Source organism: Panthera pardus, unplaced genomic scaffold (genome assembly GCF_024362965.1).
Source record: "Panthera pardus isolate Hobbes unplaced genomic scaffold, ASM2436296v1 HiC_scaffold_18, whole genome shotgun sequence".
Taxonomy (NCBI): domain Eukaryota; kingdom Metazoa; phylum Chordata; class Mammalia; order Carnivora; family Felidae; genus Panthera; species Panthera pardus.
In genome coordinates this window covers 9435033-9455851 of record NW_026526743.1, presented here as the reverse complement: position 1 = coordinate 9455851, position 20819 = coordinate 9435033, and the positions used below count along the sequence as shown (strand labels likewise).

General features: G+C 38.4%; 2 protein-coding genes across 3 annotated transcripts in view; both read right to left on the bottom strand.

Moving 5' to 3' along the window:
• Window positions 1-2672: 2672 nt before the first annotated feature.
• LOC109260965 (zinc finger protein 677-like) overlaps window positions 2673-20819 on the bottom strand; it is a 58994-nt gene continuing 40847 nt past the window's right edge. Inside the window, exon 4 of one of the 2 annotated variants that reach the window (XM_053906203.1) lies at window positions 2673-4574. In XM_053906203.1, the coding sequence (XP_053762178.1) occupies window positions 2881-4574 (1694 nt within the window). In that variant the 3' untranslated portion in view covers window positions 2673-2880. The remainder of the gene's footprint in view (window positions 4575-20819) is intronic. The other variant, XR_008423385.1, reaches the window with a different exon arrangement.
• Window positions 6347-20819, bottom strand: part of LOC128772485 (zinc finger protein 677-like) — a 42995-nt gene continuing 28522 nt past the window's right edge. The window contains exons 3-5 of the mRNA XM_053906316.1: window positions 19660-19761; window positions 15104-15168; window positions 6347-9172 (exon numbers count right to left, since the gene is read on the bottom strand). Of these exons, the coding sequence (XP_053762291.1) occupies window positions 9011-9172; window positions 15104-15118 (177 nt within the window). The 5' untranslated portion in view covers window positions 15119-15168; window positions 19660-19761 and the 3' untranslated portion in view covers window positions 6347-9010. The remainder of the gene's footprint in view (window positions 9173-15103; window positions 15169-19659; window positions 19762-20819) is intronic.

Sequence of the window (20819 nt, the reverse complement as noted above, 5' to 3'; positions counted from 1 at the left end):
GAGAGTAAACTCATGAAGATTTCTTTTCAAATTATTCCCTGAGCACTCCAGCACAAAGTATACATTGTTACCTTTATCCTTACCTCTGAAATATTCTTTTAGTTCCTAATAGTTTTCATATACCCACTACTTTTCTATTCTCTTAATGTAACGTGCAACACATGTGTCTTATTTCAGTACAAAAGACATGCTGAAATATAATCATATGGTGTATATTTCTGAATGGGAAGGCAGGTTGTAAAGGGTGAGAGTTGAAATTGCATTGCTATGTTATTTTCATTAGAGCCACAAAAATAATCTGGGATATACTATGGAGTGTGTAACTCCCAAATCGAACTTATGAATATATATTTCTACAACTGCAGGTTTGAATCCAACACGGAAAAAAAAAAATGTTATGGACGACACTCAACCTAGAGAGGACAAGGATGTATCATTAGTGTTCGTTATGAAATGGCCCAATGAGGTGGGATGCACATGGGCTAATAAAACATCATTCATTTAGGGTTACACAAAAGCCTATATTTTACGTACTTAGATATTATCTGAGAAATTGGGTACAATAAATCAAAATGTATCAAAATCCAAGTTTCAATCCTCACAAGCGTACTAGTTTTGCATTTTGTTTGTTTTTTCAGACAGCACAAGTAGGTGAGAGGGGCAGAGAGAATCCTACGCAGGCTCCACGCTCAGCAGAGAGCCCAACGACACAACCCTGAACTGGTATCAAGTCAGACACTCAACATACTGAGCCACCCAAGAACCCCTACCTTGGTTCTGATTAAAATGTCCTCTATAACCTTGAGTTTTCAAAAATAAGAGTAATTTTATACATTACCTTTCAAAAGAGGGAGAGACCATCTTTCCCCCTCCATTTTCTCTACCACATATGCCACCCCTAGTAACCCATCACTCACATGAAAATCACATTCTCTCAATGTCCCCACCTACAGTGTTTCATGATCATCTGATAGAGGAATCATTTCCTGTACTAATCAACAAAGACTCTCAATCATACTAACCAATCTAGAGAGGCTGTGACCACAGAAAACATGGCAATTTAGATAATACTTTTACATCTATTCCCTGTCACTACTCATGATCTCAAATTTATACTACACTGTATCTTAAAATTAGCATCCTAGCCTTTCCAGGATATACAGGTATGACTAAGCCCCATGTTCCTTTCACACAACCGATCCTTTCTCTGTGAAAACCATGGTTGATAAATAAAAAGCGTGTAAAGTATAACATCAGTGGATTGCAAACTTGAAGTTGTAAGTCATCAATAACAATGTAGCCTCACAAATCCTCAAATAATCAACTCTTAAATATAAAACAAACAGAGGGTTGCTGGAGAGGTTGTGGGAGGGAGGATGGGCTAAATGGGTAAGGGGCATTAAGGAATCTATTCCTGAAATCATTGTTGCACCACATGCTAACTTGGATGTAAATTAAAAAAACAAATAATAGTAAAAAAAACAAAAAAACAAAAAACAACACATTAATAAAAAAAAAGAAAAAGGAAACCTCAAATAATTGAGTAAAAAAAGTTATAGGGGTGCCTGGCTGGCTCATCCAGAATAGCATGTGACTCATGATCTCAGGGTTGTGAATTTGAGCCCCACGGTTAGATATAGAGAGAAAAATGAAATTTTTAAAGAAGATTTAAACAGAAGATGATTAGTAGGTCTTTCCACAGATACACTTGTTCCATTGACACACTTCATCTCATGAGTTTTAAATAATTTTAATTTTCTGTGGAATTTAACACCTATGATTGGTTAATTCACAACACAGACCTAGTTCCCCCTAGTATGAATTTTTATATTGACAGAATTGTCTAAAGAAATGATGACCTTCACCTGGGTGGTTCAGGCAGTTAGTTAAGCGTCCAACTTCAGCTCAGGTCATGATCTCACAATTGGTGGGTTCGAGCCCCATGTCAGACTCTGTGCTGACAGCTCAGAGCCTGGAGCCTACTTCAGATTCTGTGTCTCCCTCTCTCTCTCTCTCTCTGCCCCTCCCCCACTCACACTGTGTTTCTCTTTCAAAAATAATCATTCAAAAATATTAAAAAAAAAAAAAAATGACCTTCGTTACAAAGGTGTAATGTTTCTGTCCAGTATGAAGTCTTTGGTGTTTCCTGAAGTACAGAACTTGACACATATGTATGGTTTCCATGTTATGTGAATTTCTTCAAGACCACAAAGCACAACGTTGTACATTTTTTTAATCAGTGTTTTTAAATCACTGTTTACGGTCTTTTTAATCACTCGAAGTCTGTACCTCTTAATCCCATTAACCTTGTTTATCCCCCTCCCCAATTTCTACATTTTTAATAAACCTGATCACACTCATTACATCTGTAAGGCTTCCCTCTAATAATAATTATGTTCCATAAGGGATAATAAGCTTTGGATAAGCCTTGCCATACATCCATTTTGTGTGTTTTTTTTCAGAGATTTGTTTCTGATATCAGGTGAGGTGTGAACCCTGGTTATCAGCTTTCCCTCATACGTTAGTTCCACATGGTTCCTCTCCCTGATGGAATTTCTGATGTTGAGTAAGGCTTGAACACTTGCTCATTTTATTTGTAAGGTTTCTTTCTATTATGAGTTCTTTGATGATCTGCAAAGCTTGAGCTTTGAATAAAAGCACTGCCACACATATTAGGTTTATACTTTATTTTCACAGTGTATTTTCTGATGCCTAGTAAGTTTTGCAAATCGAGTAAAAGCTTTGCCACACTCATTACATTTACAAGGTTTCTCTCCAATATGGATTTTCTTATGCTGAATAAGATGTGAATGCTCCCTAAAGGCTTTGCCACTCAATACATTTGTATGGTTTCTCTCCAGTATAACTTCTCTCATGACTCTAAAGGTCTGAACGTTTGGTGAAAACCTTAGCATATTTATTACGTTTACAAGGTTTTTCTCCTGTATGAATTCGCTGATGTTCCACAAGGCTTGAATTTCGGGTAAAAGCCTTGTCACACACATTACATTTGTGTGGCTTCTCTCCAGTGTGCATTTTCTGATGCCTACTAAGCTTTGCAAATTGGGTAAATGCTTTGCCACACTCATTACATTTGTAAGGTTTCTCACCAGTATGGATTTTTTTATGTTGAGTAAGATTTGAGCGCTCAGCAAAGGCTTTGCCACACTCACTACATTTGTAAGGTTTCTCTCCAGTATGAGTTCTCTCATGACCCAAGAGGTGTGAACGTCTGATAAAAGCCTTATCACATTCACTACATTTATACGGTTTTTCTCCTGTATGAATCCTCTGATGTTCTATAAGGCTAGAACTTTGGATAAAAGCCTTGCCACATACATCACATTTGTGTGGTTTCTCTCCACGATGTGTATTCTGATGTCTAATGAGATGTGAGCACTGTTTAAAAGCTTTGCCACACTCATTACATTTGTAAGGTTTCTCTCCAGTATGGATTTTCTTGTGTTGAGTAAGATTTGAACGCTCAGAAAAGGCTTTGCTGCATTCATTACATTTGTAAGGTTTCTCACCAGTATGCACTCTCTCATGACTCCAAAGTTGTGAACGATGGATAAATGCCTTTCCACATTCATTACATTTGTAAGGTTTCTCTCCAGTATGCACTTTCTGATGATTTGCAAGGTTTGAATTTTGACTACAGACCTTGCCACATACGTTACATTTATATGGTTTCTCTCCTGTATGGACTCTCTGATGTCTGGTGAGGCTCGAAACCCTGTTAAAGGATTTGACACATTCATTACATTTGTAAGGTTTCTCTCCAGAATGGATTTTCATATGTCGAATAAGACGTGAGCGCTCAGAAAAGGCTTTGCCACAGTCATTACATTTATAAGGTCTCTGTCCAGAATGAATTATCTCATGACTCATGAGGTTTGAGCTTTTGCTAAAAACCTTCCCACATTCATTACATTTGTAAGATTTTCCTCTAGTGTATGCTCTCCTGGCTTGTGCAGGTAACAAAGGATATTTAGAAATCTTCCTAGATTTATTCCAAATGTTTCTGGTCCTGGGAGGAATTCTTTCAAGTGGTGAGACTGAGGAACCATTGCTGACAGACTTCTCAGTTGGATTACGTTCATACATTTTCTCCTCACTGTGAAATGTCTGCAGTTTGGGCAGATGTGCCTGAGAAATTAATCCAATTCTATTTTCCAAGCAGTTTATGTACTGGTTTCCAGCACCACTTCTGTTATTGTCCATTTTTAATAAATTCCTTATAAATGGTTCATCATGCATGAAATGCTGGTATGTACTATTTCTTACAGAAACACCCTGCTTTTCAGGAAGAGTAACTGAGGACTGATTAACTTGCTGATCTTTTCTCCAAGTGAGATTTTTGTCATGGGTCAAAGGCACTTCTTTGTAATTTCTTGCATCACATTGCCACTGACTTTCAAACTCATGCATATCTTCCCAGACTTCCTGGAGATCAAAATCCTTGATGCCATGACTTTCATTTCTCTCCAATAACACTAAGTGATAAAATTCGCCTTTATTAATGTCCTCTGTTGGTGATAATTCCTTGATTGCAAATCCAGCAGAAGTACTTCCTATCAAATAGAGTTGGAAAGTAAATATTTTACAGCAAATTACATGATTACACACCAAAATACTTTACACTGAACACAGGAAGTTTCTCAAACATGGTCTTCAAACACTATTGCTAAATACAATGTTTTTAAGTTTCTTTTTATAAATGTGGGGATAGTGCTTATACTTACACATCTATAGGAATATGATTGTGTTATTAAGTTAAAAGCCTGACCTTACAAACAGCACCTGATGTGGCAATAGACATAATACTGACTCATCCTGTAAAAACTTATACTATGGATATGAAGGACAAGTGGAAAACATTCAATGGGGAGACAGTATAGTGTTATAGGAAGATTGTAGGCTTACATCTATTTCAGTATTTGCTCTAAAAATTATCAAACTAAGTATCCCATGTCCATTTTTAGGTATATACTCCAAGGAATTAAATAATATATACATGTTCCAGGAGACACATACAAGAATTTTTTTTTGAAGTTTATTTAAAGACTGAGCTTGTGAATGGGGGATGGACAGGGAGAGAAAGAGAATCCCAAGAAGTCCTCACACTGTAAGCGCAATGTACAATGCGGGGCTCAAACTCAGGAACTATGAGATCATGACCTCAGCCAAAATCCAGAGTTAGACACTTAACAGTCTGAGCCACCCAAGTTCACCAAAATAATGTATCATTATATACAAAAGCTATGGCAAATCAAGTTAATGATATGTCTGTGATTAAAGCAGTAACTTAAAAAAAAAAAGTACGCTTTCAAAATATAAAAAATACTAAGGTTAAAGAATGCCACAGGGGCATCTGGGAGGCTCAGTCCGTTGAGTGCCCGACTTTGACTATGGTCATGATCGTACCGTTTATAGGTTCAAACCCTGCTTCAGGCTCTGTGCTGACAGCTTGGAGCCTGGATCCTGCTTGAGACACTGTCTCTCTCTCTCTCTCTCCCTCTCTCTCTCACCCGTACCCTGTTCATGCTCGCTCTCTCTCAAAAATAAATAAACATTAATAAAAAAGAGATAAATTTAATTGAGGTAAATATGTATTATAACAATGAGATATCACTACACGTGAGAATGGTGAAAATACAGAATGCTAACACCAAATACTAGTGTGAATGTGGAACAGTAAGAACTCTCATTCATCGCTGATGGGAATGCAAAATGGTATGCCACTTTGGAAGACAGTTTGCCCTTTCTTAGAAAACTAAGTGTACTCTTAAATATGATCTAGCAATCACACTCCTTGGTATTCACACAAATGAGTTAAAAATTTATGTCCCCATAAAAACCTACACATGAAATAGAGGAATCCTAAAATGTGTATGGAACCACAAAAGACTGTGAAAGCCCAGAGCATCTTGAGAAAAAAAACAAACCTGGAGGCATCACATGCCCTGATTTCAAACTCCTTAATTACAAAGCTGTGGTAATTAAATCAGCAGGGTATTAGGGGCGCCTGGGTGGCTCAGTCGGTTAAGCATCCAACTTCGGCTCAGTTCATGATCTCACAGTCTGAGTTCAAGCCCCACGTTGGGCTCTGTGCTGACAGCTCGGAGCCTGGAGCTTGCTGCAGATTCTGTGTCTCCCTCTCTCTGACCCTCCCGCATTAATGCTCTGTCTCTCTTTGTCTCAAAAATAAATAAACATTAGAAAAATTTTTTTAAATCAGCAGGGTATTAGCATAAAAATCGACACACAGATCACCAGAAAAGAGCTCAGAAATAAACCCACACACAGTCAATTAATTTACAACAAAGGAGACATGACTATACAATGCAGAAAGAACAATCTCTTTAGTAGACGGTTTGGGAAAACTGGACAGCCACAGGCAAAAGACTGAAACTCGACCACTGTCTAACGCCATACACAAAAAGTAACTCACAATGGATTAAAGACTTAAATCTAAGACCTGAAACCAAAAAATTACTATAAGATAGGGGGTAATGAGTTCCTTGATAGAGGTCTAGGGAATGATGTGGTTTTTTTTTTCTTGTTGTTTTTGACTGCTGACAGCAAAAGAAAAAACAACAAATGCAGAAGTGGGACTACATCAAACTAAAAAGTGCACAGCAAACAAAACACTTTTTCAACAAAATGAAAAGGCATCCTTAGTAAATAGGAGAAAATATTAGCAAATTAAGTATCTGATAAGGGCCTAATGATCCAAAACATAGACAAAAATCGCTCAAATAATCCAACTAGAGAAATGGGCAGAAGATCTGAATAGATATTTTCGAAGACCTAGAGATGGCCTAAAGGACCGTGAAAAGAGACTTAACGTCCATTCATCATCAGCGAAATGCAAACCAAAACCACAATATCACCTGACACCTATTGGAATGGCAGTTCTCAAAAAGACCAGAAATAACAAGTATTGCTGATGGGGTGGAGAATTTGTGCACTGTTAGTGGAGCCAAAATTGGTGTAGCCAAGAGAACTACCGTGTGATCCACCAATTTTACCTCTGAGTATGTATCTGAAGAAAACAAAACTACTAACTCGAAAAGATAGAAGCGTTCTGACGTTCACTGCAGCATCATTTACAGTAGCTGAGATACAGACACAATCTAAGTGTCCACTGATGGGTGAATGGGTAAAGTTGTGTATATATAACACAGTATGATCCAGCCATAAAAAAGAACAGAATCTTGCCATTTGTGACAACATGGATGGACCCTTGAGGACATTATGTTAAGAGGAATGAGTCAAAGACCAATACATTATGATTTCTCTTATGTGTGGAATCTTAACAAAACAAAACAACCCCTCTTAGATACAGAGAACATAGTGGTGGTTATTAGAGGCAGGTATTGAGGGGACGGTGGCAGAAAAGGGTGAAGGTGATTAAAATGTTTCAAAAAAAAATGAGGGATGCCTGGCTGGCTCAGTGAGTAGAGCATGCAACCCTTGATCCTGGGGTTGTGAGTTCAAACTCCACGATGGGTGCAGAGTTTACTTAAAAACAAAACAAAAATTGCTGCTGCCGCTTGAGTTCCTAAAACAGTAAAAAGAAAACAAAACCAAGCCCCCCAAAATATCAATATGGTACTTTCTGTATACCAGGAATACAATACACATCTATGGAAAGATACAAGTTCTTCCCACAGAGAAGCTCGCTAGAGATATCAGTAAGCTGTGCTGTACTTACACTATATCTAATTTTGGATTTTCACTTTTTGGAATTATCCAAATCATGACTTCTTCCTAATTAATGCACAAGCATCCAACCTCAAGAAGCCAGGATGGCCCAGGAAAGAAAGAGATAAACTTTAGCTCTACTTGATTAGACAGATACATTTTGTTTGTCTCCTGAGAAGTTCTCCCAGGGATACAAAATGGAAACGGAAAGTGAATAGGTCCTGGGGTCTGCACTACAGAGGCCTCAGCTCAGTCCTCCTCAAACCAAGGCACCAGTATGGTCATAGGGGCCAGGTGCTATCAGTTGTAGGTCCTATCAGTGGGAGTTTAAACTTCTACACATGTGACTTACTCATTTGAATACCAGAATGAGAAGTGTGTATGGGTGGGGAAGGATTTCCTCTGACAGCTCCTAAGAATAAACTTGTATTTTCCCACAAATTGTTCCCAAACAATATTTACTGGAGCAGCTTACTCTCTGCTCATCTGAGCTCTGACTTGTGCTCACATCCCCATACATTCCCTGAATGTTCCCCTATATTCACTTCACTTTCCACAGTCCAGGGCTCTTTTCTCTGGAAACAGGTGATGGGGATGATATTCAGCTCAGGAAGAGATTTACAGTTAAAAGAAAAACGGAACGTGATCTGCTTTACTCTTCCAGAACACATGCCCAGCACTTTGTTCAGCAAAGAAAAGAAGAAAGGACATTCATTATATGTGGGTGAAAATTAATCAACTACTTGAATGCTTAAGGAGTATTTTAAGTATGCAGAGATCTGGTTCTTTTCTAAGAACCACTGAATAAAAAGCACAAGGGTAAGACCACAGAATCAGAGATTTAAATAAATTCACCATAACGTTTCCTTTTCCCCCCAATTTTAAATAACGTTATTCTCTCTGAGCCTTGTCTTTAAAGAGGTCAGAGAAATTGGACTTTGCTAAGAATTTAAGGGTTTTAGGTCCTATTCCCCAGACTCCGAGATTTTTACTTAGATTCTAGTTAGTTAGCAGAGTGTAGTACTGGTTTCAGAAGTAGAATTCAGTGATTCTTCACTTACACAGAACACCCATCACCAGTTCCCTCCCTTTAGGTTCTCTGGCTGCTAAGTTCTGCAACCACCTAAACAAGCAGGAATGCAGAACTTCTGAAGCAAAGGGAAGTTAGAGTCCATTTGCCACATTACGAAGCCTTTCCACTCTCAATCAAAACGGCTGCAATCAGTCCTTTCAAGAATAGGGATGTGAAACTCCTATGATCAAGTCAGGGCCTCTCAAGAAACTGCAAAGTCACGTAAAATTAACTACCGACTTCGGGAGGGAAGTTATCCTCACCCAGGGAGACCAGGTTCCTGTAGTTCTCCAGCATCACGTCCCTGTACAAGGCCCTCTGAGCGGGGTCCAGGCACTCCCACTCCTCCTGAGAGAATTCTATGGCCACATCCCCGAATGTCAGCCGTCCCTGAAATGAAAACACACTTCACCAAGTGAACACGGAAACTGTTCTTATTTTGACACAAATGAGAGAAGCAAAATTATACTTGGCTGGAGTGAGTGTTCTTTTACCCATGTAAGATAATTTGAAGAGCAGATAACATAAAATTAGCCATTTTAAAGTACCATTCAGTGACATTTAGTGCATTCACAATGTTGCACAAACATCACATCTCATCCCCAAAGGAAATCCTTTACCCATTAAGCAGGTACTTCCTAGTCCCCAGTCCCTGGCAACCACTAGTGCTTTGTCTCTATGGATTTGCCAATTTTGGATCTTTTCATGTAAAGGAAAGGTATCAAAAATGTGACCTTTGGCATCTGCCTTCTTTTACATAGAATCGTTTGGGGTTCATCCATGATATAATAGCATCAGTGGTCCATTTCCTTTCTTCTGTCTGCAGAGTATCCCATTGCAGGACTAGACCATTTTCACTCAACTACTGATGGGTATTTTGTTGTTATTACCTTTGCTGATGTTACTAAGTTGCTATGAACTTTCTAGTACAAGTTAAGTGTTTGGATACCTGTTTTCAATTCTTTTCGTTTGTACCTAGCTGTGGAATTACGAGGTCATATGGTTTAATTTTTTTCAGAATCTTCCACAAGCTCTTTCACAGCAGCTATGTTTTCACAGCAACGTGTCATGATTCGAATTTCTCTACATCTTTATTTTTGTAGTTGTTGTTGTTTTACAATAGTCATCCTAGTGGGTGTGAAAGGATACCTCATTGTGGTTTTAATTTTGCATCTTACTAATTGACTACTTTCATGGAACATCTCTTCATGTGCTGGTTTCATTTGTGTACCTTCTATGGAGAAATGTCTATTAAAATCTTTTGACCATTTTTTAAATTGTGTTCTTTGTATTTTGGTTGTTGAGTTGTACAAGTTCTTCCTTTATGCTACTAGACCCTTCATAGATATGTGATTGGCAGATTATTTCCTCCAATTTGGTAGATTGTTTCACTTATGTGATAATGTCCTTCAGTGCACAGACATGATTAATTCTGATGATGACCAATTTATTTTGTCTTTTCCTCTTTTGCTTTTGGGGTCATGGATAAAAATCCAGTGCCAACCCTAAGGTCATAAAGACTCAACCCTATCTTTTCACTTACGACTTTTATAGTTTTAGCTCTTACATTTAGTCTTTGATTAATTCTGAATTGATTTCCTTATATGGTACAAGGTAGTTTCAATTTCATTCTCACACAGATATCTAGTTGTGCCAGTACCATTTAAGAGACTATTGTTTTCCTACTGTCTGTTTTTGGCACACTTGTGAAAAAGGAATGGATTGCAGATGTATGGGTTTATTTGTGGATGCTCAGTTCTATCACTTTGATCTACATTTCTAGCCTCTGATGAAATTACAGTTTTGATTACTCCAAGTGACTGTAGTGAGATTTATGTTGGGAATTGTAGGCACTCCAATTTTGTTCTTTCTCACATTTATTTTGGTTATTTGGCATCCTTACCAATTCAATATGAGTTTTAGAATCAGGATTCCCATTTGTGTAAAACACGCTGTTGTGATTTTGCTGAGGACTGCATTATTCTTTGTATCGCTCTGGAGAGGACTCCCACTTTACGGTCTTCCAATCCACAAACACAGGATATCTTGACATTTATTTAGGTTTTCTTTAATCTTCCTCAGTAACTTTTTGGTTTTCACTGTGTATAAATCTTCCATTCTCATGGATAAATCTATCTCCAAGAAAAGAGAGTTTTCTTGCTCTTGTAAATGACTTACTTTCCATTGGTTGTAACTGCATGGAAATGCAACTGAATTTTGAGTGTTGGCACTGTATTTTGTAACTTCCATCAATACATTGTCTCTAAGTTTGAGGATTCTTTATTTCTAAATATAAGATCATGTATGCTATGAATAAAGCTAGTTTGATTTCTTTCCCAATTTTGACACATTTTATTTATTTTTCCTCTGTATTTTCTCTGGTTAGAACCTCCAGTAGAGTGTTGATTTGTGGTGGCAAAATGGGGCACACCTGTTTTGTTGTTGGTAAGAGGGGGAAGTTTCCAGTTGTTCACCACTGAGTGTGTTGTTAGCCACGGAATTTTCATAATGACCTTTTTCACACTGAGCAAGTTCCTTTCCACTCCTAATGTTTGAGTTTTTGTTGGATGCAGTGTCTGACTCTGGATTTCAGCTAAGGTCATGATGTCACAGTTTATGAGTTTGAACCCTGCATCAGGCTCTGCGGTGATAGTGTGGAGCCTGGTTGAGATTCTCTCTCTCTCTCTCTCTCTCTCTCTCTCTCTCTCCCTGCCCCTCCCTCACTCACTCTCTCTCTCAAAATAAATAAATAAAAACTTAAAAAAAAATGTGAGCCATTGTAAACACAGAGTGGAATCATTTTATACAATTCCTTTGTGTTTTATTGAAGAGTTGAATTTATGCACATTTCAAGTTACTACTGGTTAAGAATTACTTCTAACATCTGCTGCTTGTATGTCTACTATTTTCTTTCGTAATTCCTCCCTTCATTGGATGTCTGTATTTGTGTGTGCATACTATTTTGACTGCCTTTGTATTGATTTTTCTGTATATTTCCCAGTAATTTTCTGAGCGGTTACCCTGGGGATTGCAGTTTTTACATATTAGGTTACTAATATTTGAATTTCAGTTGATACTAACTTAGCTTTAATAGCATACTAACAAGCCTGTTATACAACCTTTATCTTCTTGTCAAAAACTACTTCTTCATAAAAGATATGAACAGGTGTTTCATACACTCAAGAGCAGATTTTTATTATTGTTTTACACATTTGTCTTTTTTCTAAAATTTTTTAATGTTTTTATTTATTTTTGAGAGAGAGAGAGACAGAGCATGAGCAGGGGAGGGGCGGAGAGGAAGACGCAGAATCCAAAGCAGGCTCCAGGCTCTGAGCTGTCAGCACAGAGCCCAACACAGGGGTCGAACACACAAACTGCGAGATTATGACCTGAGCCGAAGTCGGATGCTTAACCGACAGAGCCACCCAGGCGCCCCTACACATTTGTCTTTTAAGACACACAGGAAAAACTGAGTTAGAAAACAAAAATAAATTAATACTGGCTTTTATATTCACTTATGTAGTTATCTTTACTAGTGTTCTTTATTTGTTCCTATGGCTTCGAGGTACCACTAATTTCCACCCATTTCAGCCTGAAGAACCCATTTGGCATTTGATGTAAGTTAAGTCTGTAAGTGTGAACTCCCTCAGCCTTTGTTCACTTAGGAGTCTCTTAATTTCACTATCAATTTTGAAGTATAGTTTGCCTGATAATGAATTTCTGGTAGATTTTGTTTTAATCTTTCAAACTTTATGTCATGAGAATGCTTCCTGGCCTCCACAGTTTCTAATGAGAAACATGCTGTTAAACTTACTCAGAATCCCGGTACCTGAGAAGTTTCCATCTTGCTACGTTCCACATTCTCTTTTTGTCTTATAAAAGTTGAATGATTATGTGACTGCCAGAGATCTCCACGCATTTGACCTAGTTCAAGTCCACTGCGTTTTTTTGGACGTGTAGGTTGTATTTGATAAACATGGGAGGTTTTCAGCTCTTCTTTCTTCAAATATTCTTTCTGCCTTTCCTTCTAGAACCCTTATTACGTTTGTATCAGTATTCGTTATAGTGTCCCAAAGGTTTCTTGGTCTCTGGCCATTCTTCTTCCTTTCTTCCCTTTTATTCAGCTTTTTTCCCCTTTCTTCTCCTCATATTTGATAATTTCAATTAAATCTATGTTTAGGTTTATGGATTCTTATTCTTTTTGACCATCTGCTGATGAACCCTCTGGTGGTTTTCAATTTTGGTGTTTATACTTTCTTAACTCCAGAATTTTTTTTTTTTAACATTTATTTATTTTTGAGACAGAGACAGAGCATGAACGGGGGAGGGTCAGAGAGAGAGGGAGACACAGAATCCGAAACAGGCTCCAGGCTCTGACCGGTCAGCACAGAGCCCGATGCTGGGCTCGAACCCATGGACCAGACTGTGAGATCATGACCTGAGCCGAAGCTGGACGCTCAACCGACTGAGCCACCCAGGCGCCCCTTAACTCCAGAATTTCTATTCCATCCCTGTACTGTTATTTCTTTGTCTTTAATGACATTTTCTATCTGTTGAAACATTGTTCTCCTACTTCTCAGTTCTCTTCCATGTTTTCCTTTAGCTGAGGATGTTCAAGACAGTTGATTTAAAATCTTTATTTAATAAGTGGAATGTCTCTGCCTCCTCAGAAAGACCATCATTAACCTGCTAATCTTCCTTAACAGATGTACAATCTTAAGATATCCTTAGATGTCTGTAGTGAGGTCAGCCTACTCAGAAAGAGCCATCATGGCATTCTTTAAAACATACCTTAAAGGACCCAAGTATCTTCATTTAGAGAATGCGCCAATGAGGATCTAAAATAGCAGTTATCTCCATGTTTACTAAGATGAAAACAACTTCCATTTATATGGTATGTAAATATTTCAATTTGCAGAATAAAATATGATTAAACATTTATTGAAGAATATATTCTAATATCACATTACAATATTTAAATGATTTTTTAGAAGATTTGCACTAAAAAAACAGGTTCCTGATGAAGACAATCAGTGATGCTGAAAGATATGACACGGAAGGCGACATTTTACTTCTTAGTTTCTAAATTGCATCACTGCGTGGAACTGAACCAGAAAAATATATACTAGAGTGGGTTAGTGCAAAAATAATAATAAAATTTAACAATAATTTGCAAAATGACAATTGAGCACCAGCCTCTCCGATGATACAAAGTTCTGCTCCTATGTCTGGCTAAATTATAAACAGTTTTATCTAAAAGATGTGCAGCGTGTAAGAGTTCCTAAAAGAACACCATGGTCTTTATGTGATGGATGTGCTATAAATAATTTAAAGAACACTTCCTGAGGTTAGCTAGGGAAATACTGTAATGGGATCAGGAGTAACTTACTACATCACCTGCAGGAAATTACATTCCATCTGACGTCAATATACTAATGTACTTTGATGACAAACTCCACCTCCTGACCCAAACCCTTTGCTTCTTACACACACAATGATTACTGATTGTTTTCTACACATTCACGTCTGTAAGATCTTGTTTCCATCACATTTACCATGTGTGTAATATCTTGTGAGCTCAATAAATACAGAGATCCCCTGTTCGGGGATCTTGTCTCCTCCTGGACATTAGCCTCTCCTCCTGGACATTAGCCTCTCTCATGTTCCATTCTGCGTCTGTCTCTCGTTGGACAAGACAGAACTCCAGACTCATACGCTGTGACACTGTTAGAGCAGCAGGTTGATTCTACAGTTGAAAACTAATTATGTTAATAAAACACCCTCTATATTTCTTATTTCTACTTTGAACTTCCCATTCTATTCCAAAGTATTAATATTGCGCAGTCAGAAGCACAATGACCCATCTTTACCATCAAAAGGTGTTTGTAAAAACAGACGAAACAAACTTCCGTCAAATGTATTTTCCAGGGTTTATCATGTACTTGTGTACATTAATACATTACTTACATATGTAATCTCTTTAATCCTGGTTTATATGACCTGAAAGGGCACTCAGAAGGGACCTCTGAAGAATTCTTACTGCCCAACCTCACAGACACCACAGAGCCTACTTCCCATCTCTAGTTCTTGACTGTGAAGAAAATCCTTCACAGGATGACCACCTAAAAGGAGCATCTTCCCAAGTTCCACGTCACTGGGTCACAGTGAGATGGAATCTGCACGGAGAGGAGAGGAGACTGGGAGAAGGCTCTGGGTGTGAGTAAACAATTTAGGCAGGACATCTTGGAGACAGAGAAGATTAACAAGTCCAAAGTGTGACACATTAGGAAAAGGAACAATCAACGAAAAAAAGAATTTTACCTGGAAAAGAGCCATTCCTTCTTTTTTCCCTCTTCTTCTAGTCTTCTTTCTCAGGTAAGGTTATACTGTGTGACAAAAGGTATGTTGTTTAACGTTTAGAATCAACATGACCCCTTCCTCTGCCACAATATACATAAGGAGAGAAACTTACTGTTGGAAAAAGTCCTTTCCTGCCCACTGCAACAGGAGGATGCAGGGACAATAATGTCCTATGTGGTGGCCAACAAGTGCATTTTTTAAAAAAAAATTTTTTTTTTAACGTTTATTTATTTTTGAGACAGAGAGAGACAGAGCATGAACGGGGGAGGGTCAGAGAGAGGGAGACACAGAATCTGAAACAGGCTCCAGGCTCCGAGCTGTCAGCACAGAGCCCGACGCGGGGCCCGAACCCACAGACCGCGAGATCATGACCTGAGCCGAAGTCGGCCGCTCAACCGACTGAGCCACCCAGGCGCCCCAACAAGTGAATTTTTTACCCACTTCTTCATGAAGGCCTCCCCTACTGCTCAAATTTACACTCCACTGCAACTGCATTGTCTTGTCTGCCTGGCACTTGGCCAAACGGAATGGCCTCTTTCAAGATCTTGGCTCCTCCCTAGGCAGCCAGCATCCAAGGAATGGTTGATGCAGTACACAGAATCCAGTACATTCCATCAATATGGACCAGCCCTTAAGGGCCACCCCAGCTCCAGAGTTCCCTGGTAGCAATACTGAGAAGTTTAGATCTTTGTCCTGATAGTGATGGGAAGCCTGTAAGAGGGTTTAATGTCAAAGGTTGACACAATCAAATGTTTAAGATTTAGCCAGGATAAACAGAGAGGGTGGAGCTGACAGAGGCATGTCCCTGACTCTGAGGCTATGCTCCTGCCTCTTAGTGGTTTTCAATATTTTTGGAACTGGTCACATTGTGAACTCCAATTATAACCGCACACCCTCTCCCAGAAAGCTGCCAAAAACAAACACACCCACAGGGTGAATTGGTATCATCCAATCTGTGGAGAGCCTGAACAAATCAAAAAGGCCCCCGAGTCACAGCACTGGACAGATTATCTGATCTAAAAGTCAACAAGGAAACAATGGCTTTGAATGACACACTGGACCAGATGGACTGAACAGATATATTCAGAACATTTCATCCTAAAGCAGCAGAATATACATTCTTCTCCAGTGCACATGGAACGTTCTCCAGAATAGACCACATAATGGGACACAAATCAGCCCTCAGCAAGTACAAAAAGATTGAGATCATACTGTGCATATTTTCAGACCACAACACTATGAAACTCAAAATCAACCACAAGAAAAAATTTGGAAACGTAACAAATACCTGAAGACTGAAGAACATCCTACTAAAGAATGAAAGGGCTAACCAAGAAGTTAAAGAGGAAATTACAAAGTATATGGAAGCCAATGAAAATGATAACACCACAACCCAAACCCTCTGGGACGCAGCAAAGGAGGTCATAAGAGGAAAGTATATAGCAATCCAGGCCTTCCTGAAGAAGGAAGAAAGATCTCAGATACACAACCTAACCTTATGCCTTAAAGAGCTAGAAAAAGATCAGCAAATAAAACCCCAAACCAGCATAAGACAGGAAATAATAAAGACTGGAGCAGAAATTAATGCTATCAAAACCAAAAAAACCAGTAGAAACAGATCAATGAAATCAGAAGCCATATGCCATATGCCATAAAATGGGCAATGTGGAAGAAATGGACAAATTCCTAGAAACATATACACTACCAAACCTGAAACAGGAAGAAATAGAAAATTTGAACAGACCCATAACCAGTAAGCAAATTGAATTAGTCATCAAAAATCTCCCAAAAAACAAGAGTCCAGGGCCAGATGGCTTTCCAGGGGAATTCTACCAAACATTTAAGGAAGAGTTAACACCTATTCTCTTGAAGCTGTTCCAAAAATAGAAATGGAAGGAAAACTTTCGAACTCATTCTACAAAGCCACCATTACCTTGATTCCAAAACCAGACGGAGATCCCACTAAAAAGGAGAACTACAGACCAATTTCCCTGATGAACATGGATGCAGAAATCCTCAACAAGATAGTAGCCAACTGGATCCAACAATACATTAAAAAAATTATTCACCACGACCAAGTGGGATTTATACCTGGGAGGCAGGGCTGGTTCAATATCTGCAAAACAATTAACGTGATTCATCACATCAATAAAAAAAAGGACAAGAACCATATGATTCTCTCAACAGGTGCAGAGAAAGCATTCAACAAAATACAGCATCCTTTCTTGATAAAAACCCTCAAGAAAGTAGGGATAGAAGGATCATACCTCAAGATCATAAAAGCCATATATGAATGACCCAACGCTAATATCATCCTCAATGGGGAAAAACTGAGAGCTTTCCCCCAAAGGTCAGGAACAAGACAGGGATGTCCACTCTCGCCACTGTTATTCAACATAGTACTGGAAGTCTTAGCCTCTGCAATCAGACAACACAAAAAAATAAAAGGCATCCAAATCAGCCAGGAGGAGGTCAAACTTCCACTCTTTGCAGATGGCATGACACTCTATATGGAAAACCCTAAAGATTCCACCAAAAAACTGCTAGAACTGATTCATGAATTCAGCAAAGTTGCAGGATATAAAATCAATGCACAGAAATCGGTTGCATTCCTATTCACCAACAATGAAGCAACAGAAAGAAATCAAGGAATCAATCCCATTTACAATTGCACCAAAACCCATAAAATACCTAGGAATAAATCCAACCAAAGAGATGAAAAACGTATACACTGAAAAGTACAGAAAGCTGATGAAAGAATTGAAGAAGACACAAAAAAATGGAAAAAGATTCCATGCTCCTGGATAGGAAAAACAAATATTGTTAAAATGTTGATACTAACCAAAGGAATCTACATATTCAATACAATCCCTACCAAAATAACACCAGCATTCTTCGCAGAGGTAGAACAAATAATCCTAAAATTTGAATGGAACCAGAAAAGACCCCGAATAGCCAAAGCAATCTTGAAAAAGAAAACCAAAGCAGGAGGCATCACAATCCCAGACTTCAAGCTATACTACAAAGCTGTAATCATCAAGACAGTATGATACTGGCACAAGAACAGACACTCAGATCAATGGAACAGAACAGAGAACCCAGAAATGGACCCACAAATGTATGACGAACTAATCTTTGACAAAAGCAGGAAAGAATATCCAATGGAATAAAGACAGTCTCTTCAGCAAATGGTGCTGGGAAAACTGGACAACGACATGCAGAAGAATGAACCTGGACCACTTTCTTACACCATACACAAAAAGAAACTCAAAATGGACGAAAGACCTCAATGTAAGACAGGAAGCCATCAAAATCCTTGGGAAGAAAGCAGGCAAAAACCACTTTGATCTTGGCCACAGCAACTTCTTACTCAACCCGTCTCTGGAGGCAAGAGAAACAAAAACATAAATGAACTGTTGGGACCTCATCAAAATTAAAAGCTTCTGCACAGCGAAGGTAACAATCAGCAAAACTAAAAGGCAACTGACAGAATGGGAGAAGATATTTGCAAACGACATATCAGATAAAGGGTTAGTATCCAAAGTCTATAAAGAACTTATTAAACTCCACACTCAAAAAACAAATAATCCAGTGAAGAAATGGGCAAAAGACATGAATAGACACTTCTCCAAGGAAGACATCCAGATGGCCAACCGACACATGAAAAAATGCTCATCATCAGGGAAATACAAATCAAACCCACCATGAGATACCACCTTACACCTGTCAGAATGGCTAACATTAACAACTCAGGCAACAACAGATATTGGTGAGGATGCGGACAAAGAGGATCTCTTTTGCATTGTTGGTGGCAATGCAAGCTGGTGCAGCCATTCTGGAAAACAGTATGGAGGTTCTTCAAAAAATTAAAAATAGAACTACCCTATGACCCAACAATTGCATTACTAGGCATTTATGCACGGGATACAGGTGTGCTGTTTCAAAGGGACACATGCACCCCCATGTTTATAGCAGCACTATCAACAATAGCCAAGTATGGAAAGAGCCCAAATGTCCATTGATGGATGAATGGATAAAGAAGATGTGGTATACATATATATATATATATATATATATATATATATATATATATATATATGTATACACAATGGAGTATCACTCGGCAATCAAAAAGAATGAAATCTTGCCATTTGCAACTATGTGGATGGAAGTGGAGGGTATTATGCTAAGTGAAATTAGTCAGAAAAAGACAAAAATCATATGACTTCACTCATATGAGGACTTTAAGAGACAGAACAGATGAACATAAGGGAAGGCAAACAAAAATAATATAAAAACAGGGAGGGGGACAAAACATAAGAGACTCATAAGTATGGAGAACAAACTGAGGTTACTCGAGGCATTGTGGGAGGGGGGATGGGCTAAAAGGGTAAGGGGCACTAAGGAATGTACTCCTGAAATCATTGTTGCCACTATATGCTAACTAATTTGGATGTAAATTTAAAAAAATGAAATAAAAAAAAAAAAAGGCAAAGAAAGAATTGAGCCCTTCTTACCTAACTGCTTGAGCTGGGGTATCAATCTTCTCCTGCTGGCCTGGATCCTCATTCGCAGGCCTTCAGACTGAGTTACACTACTGGCTCTCCTGGATCTCCAGCCTGCAGATGGCAAATTGAGGAACTTCACAACCTCCCTAATTGTGTAAAGCAATTGCTCATAATACCTCCTTTCCTAAATATATCCTATTGGTGACCTTCTATCTGTTAAACTTGCTAAACTTATTTATTAATTCTCGTAAGTTTTTTCTGCAAATACTTTTAGAATTTCCACACACACAGCCATGTCATCTGTAAGGAATGAAACACTTATTTCTTCCTTTTCAATCTTTGTAAGATCCGGTTCTCTTTCTTCATTGTTTTTAAGTTTATTTATTTATTTTGAGAGAGATGGAGATGGCACGAGCGGGGGAGGGGCAGAGAGAGAGGGAGAGAGAGAGAATCCCAAGCAGGTCCAGCACTGTTGTCACAGAGCCTGATGTGGGGCTCCAACTCAGAAAACTGTGGGATCACAACCTGAGCCCAAACTGAAGAGTCTGACACTTAACTGACAGAGACACCCAGGCACCCTGATCTGTTTTTCTTTCTTAGTTTATCTTCTAAAACACCCAGTTCAAGTGTGATTAGAAATGGTAACACAGACAACCAGTTCTCATTTGTCATCTTAGAGGGAAAGGTTCCAATATTTCACTATTAACATGCCTTGTGTTGGGAATGTTTTAAAACCCTTTATCTAATTAAGAAACTTTCCTTCAATTCCTAGTTTTCCAAGATTTTTTCACACATGAATAAGTGTTGAATTTTATCAAAGATGTTTTTCTGCCTCTATTCTGATGATCATATAGTCTTCTTTTCTGTTAATGTAATGGATTACATTATTGCCTTTGAAATGTTAAACCATTCTTTTATTCCTAAAATAAATCCAACTTGTTTGTGAAAAAAGAAAGAAGTCTGAGTTGAGTGAGCAGAACTGGATGTAAGTAAATTCTGAAATGGTGGCCTGGACAGGTTGAAGTAGAAAGGGCTTGTCCTAATTCCAGATTACCTTTCATACTCATAAACAAGAGAAGCTTCTCTTTTATGGGTTTAATCAAAGTCAAGCATTTAATTCCTCTTTCCCAGAAAAACTGTATGACATTACAAATAGTTACTAGTCCTGG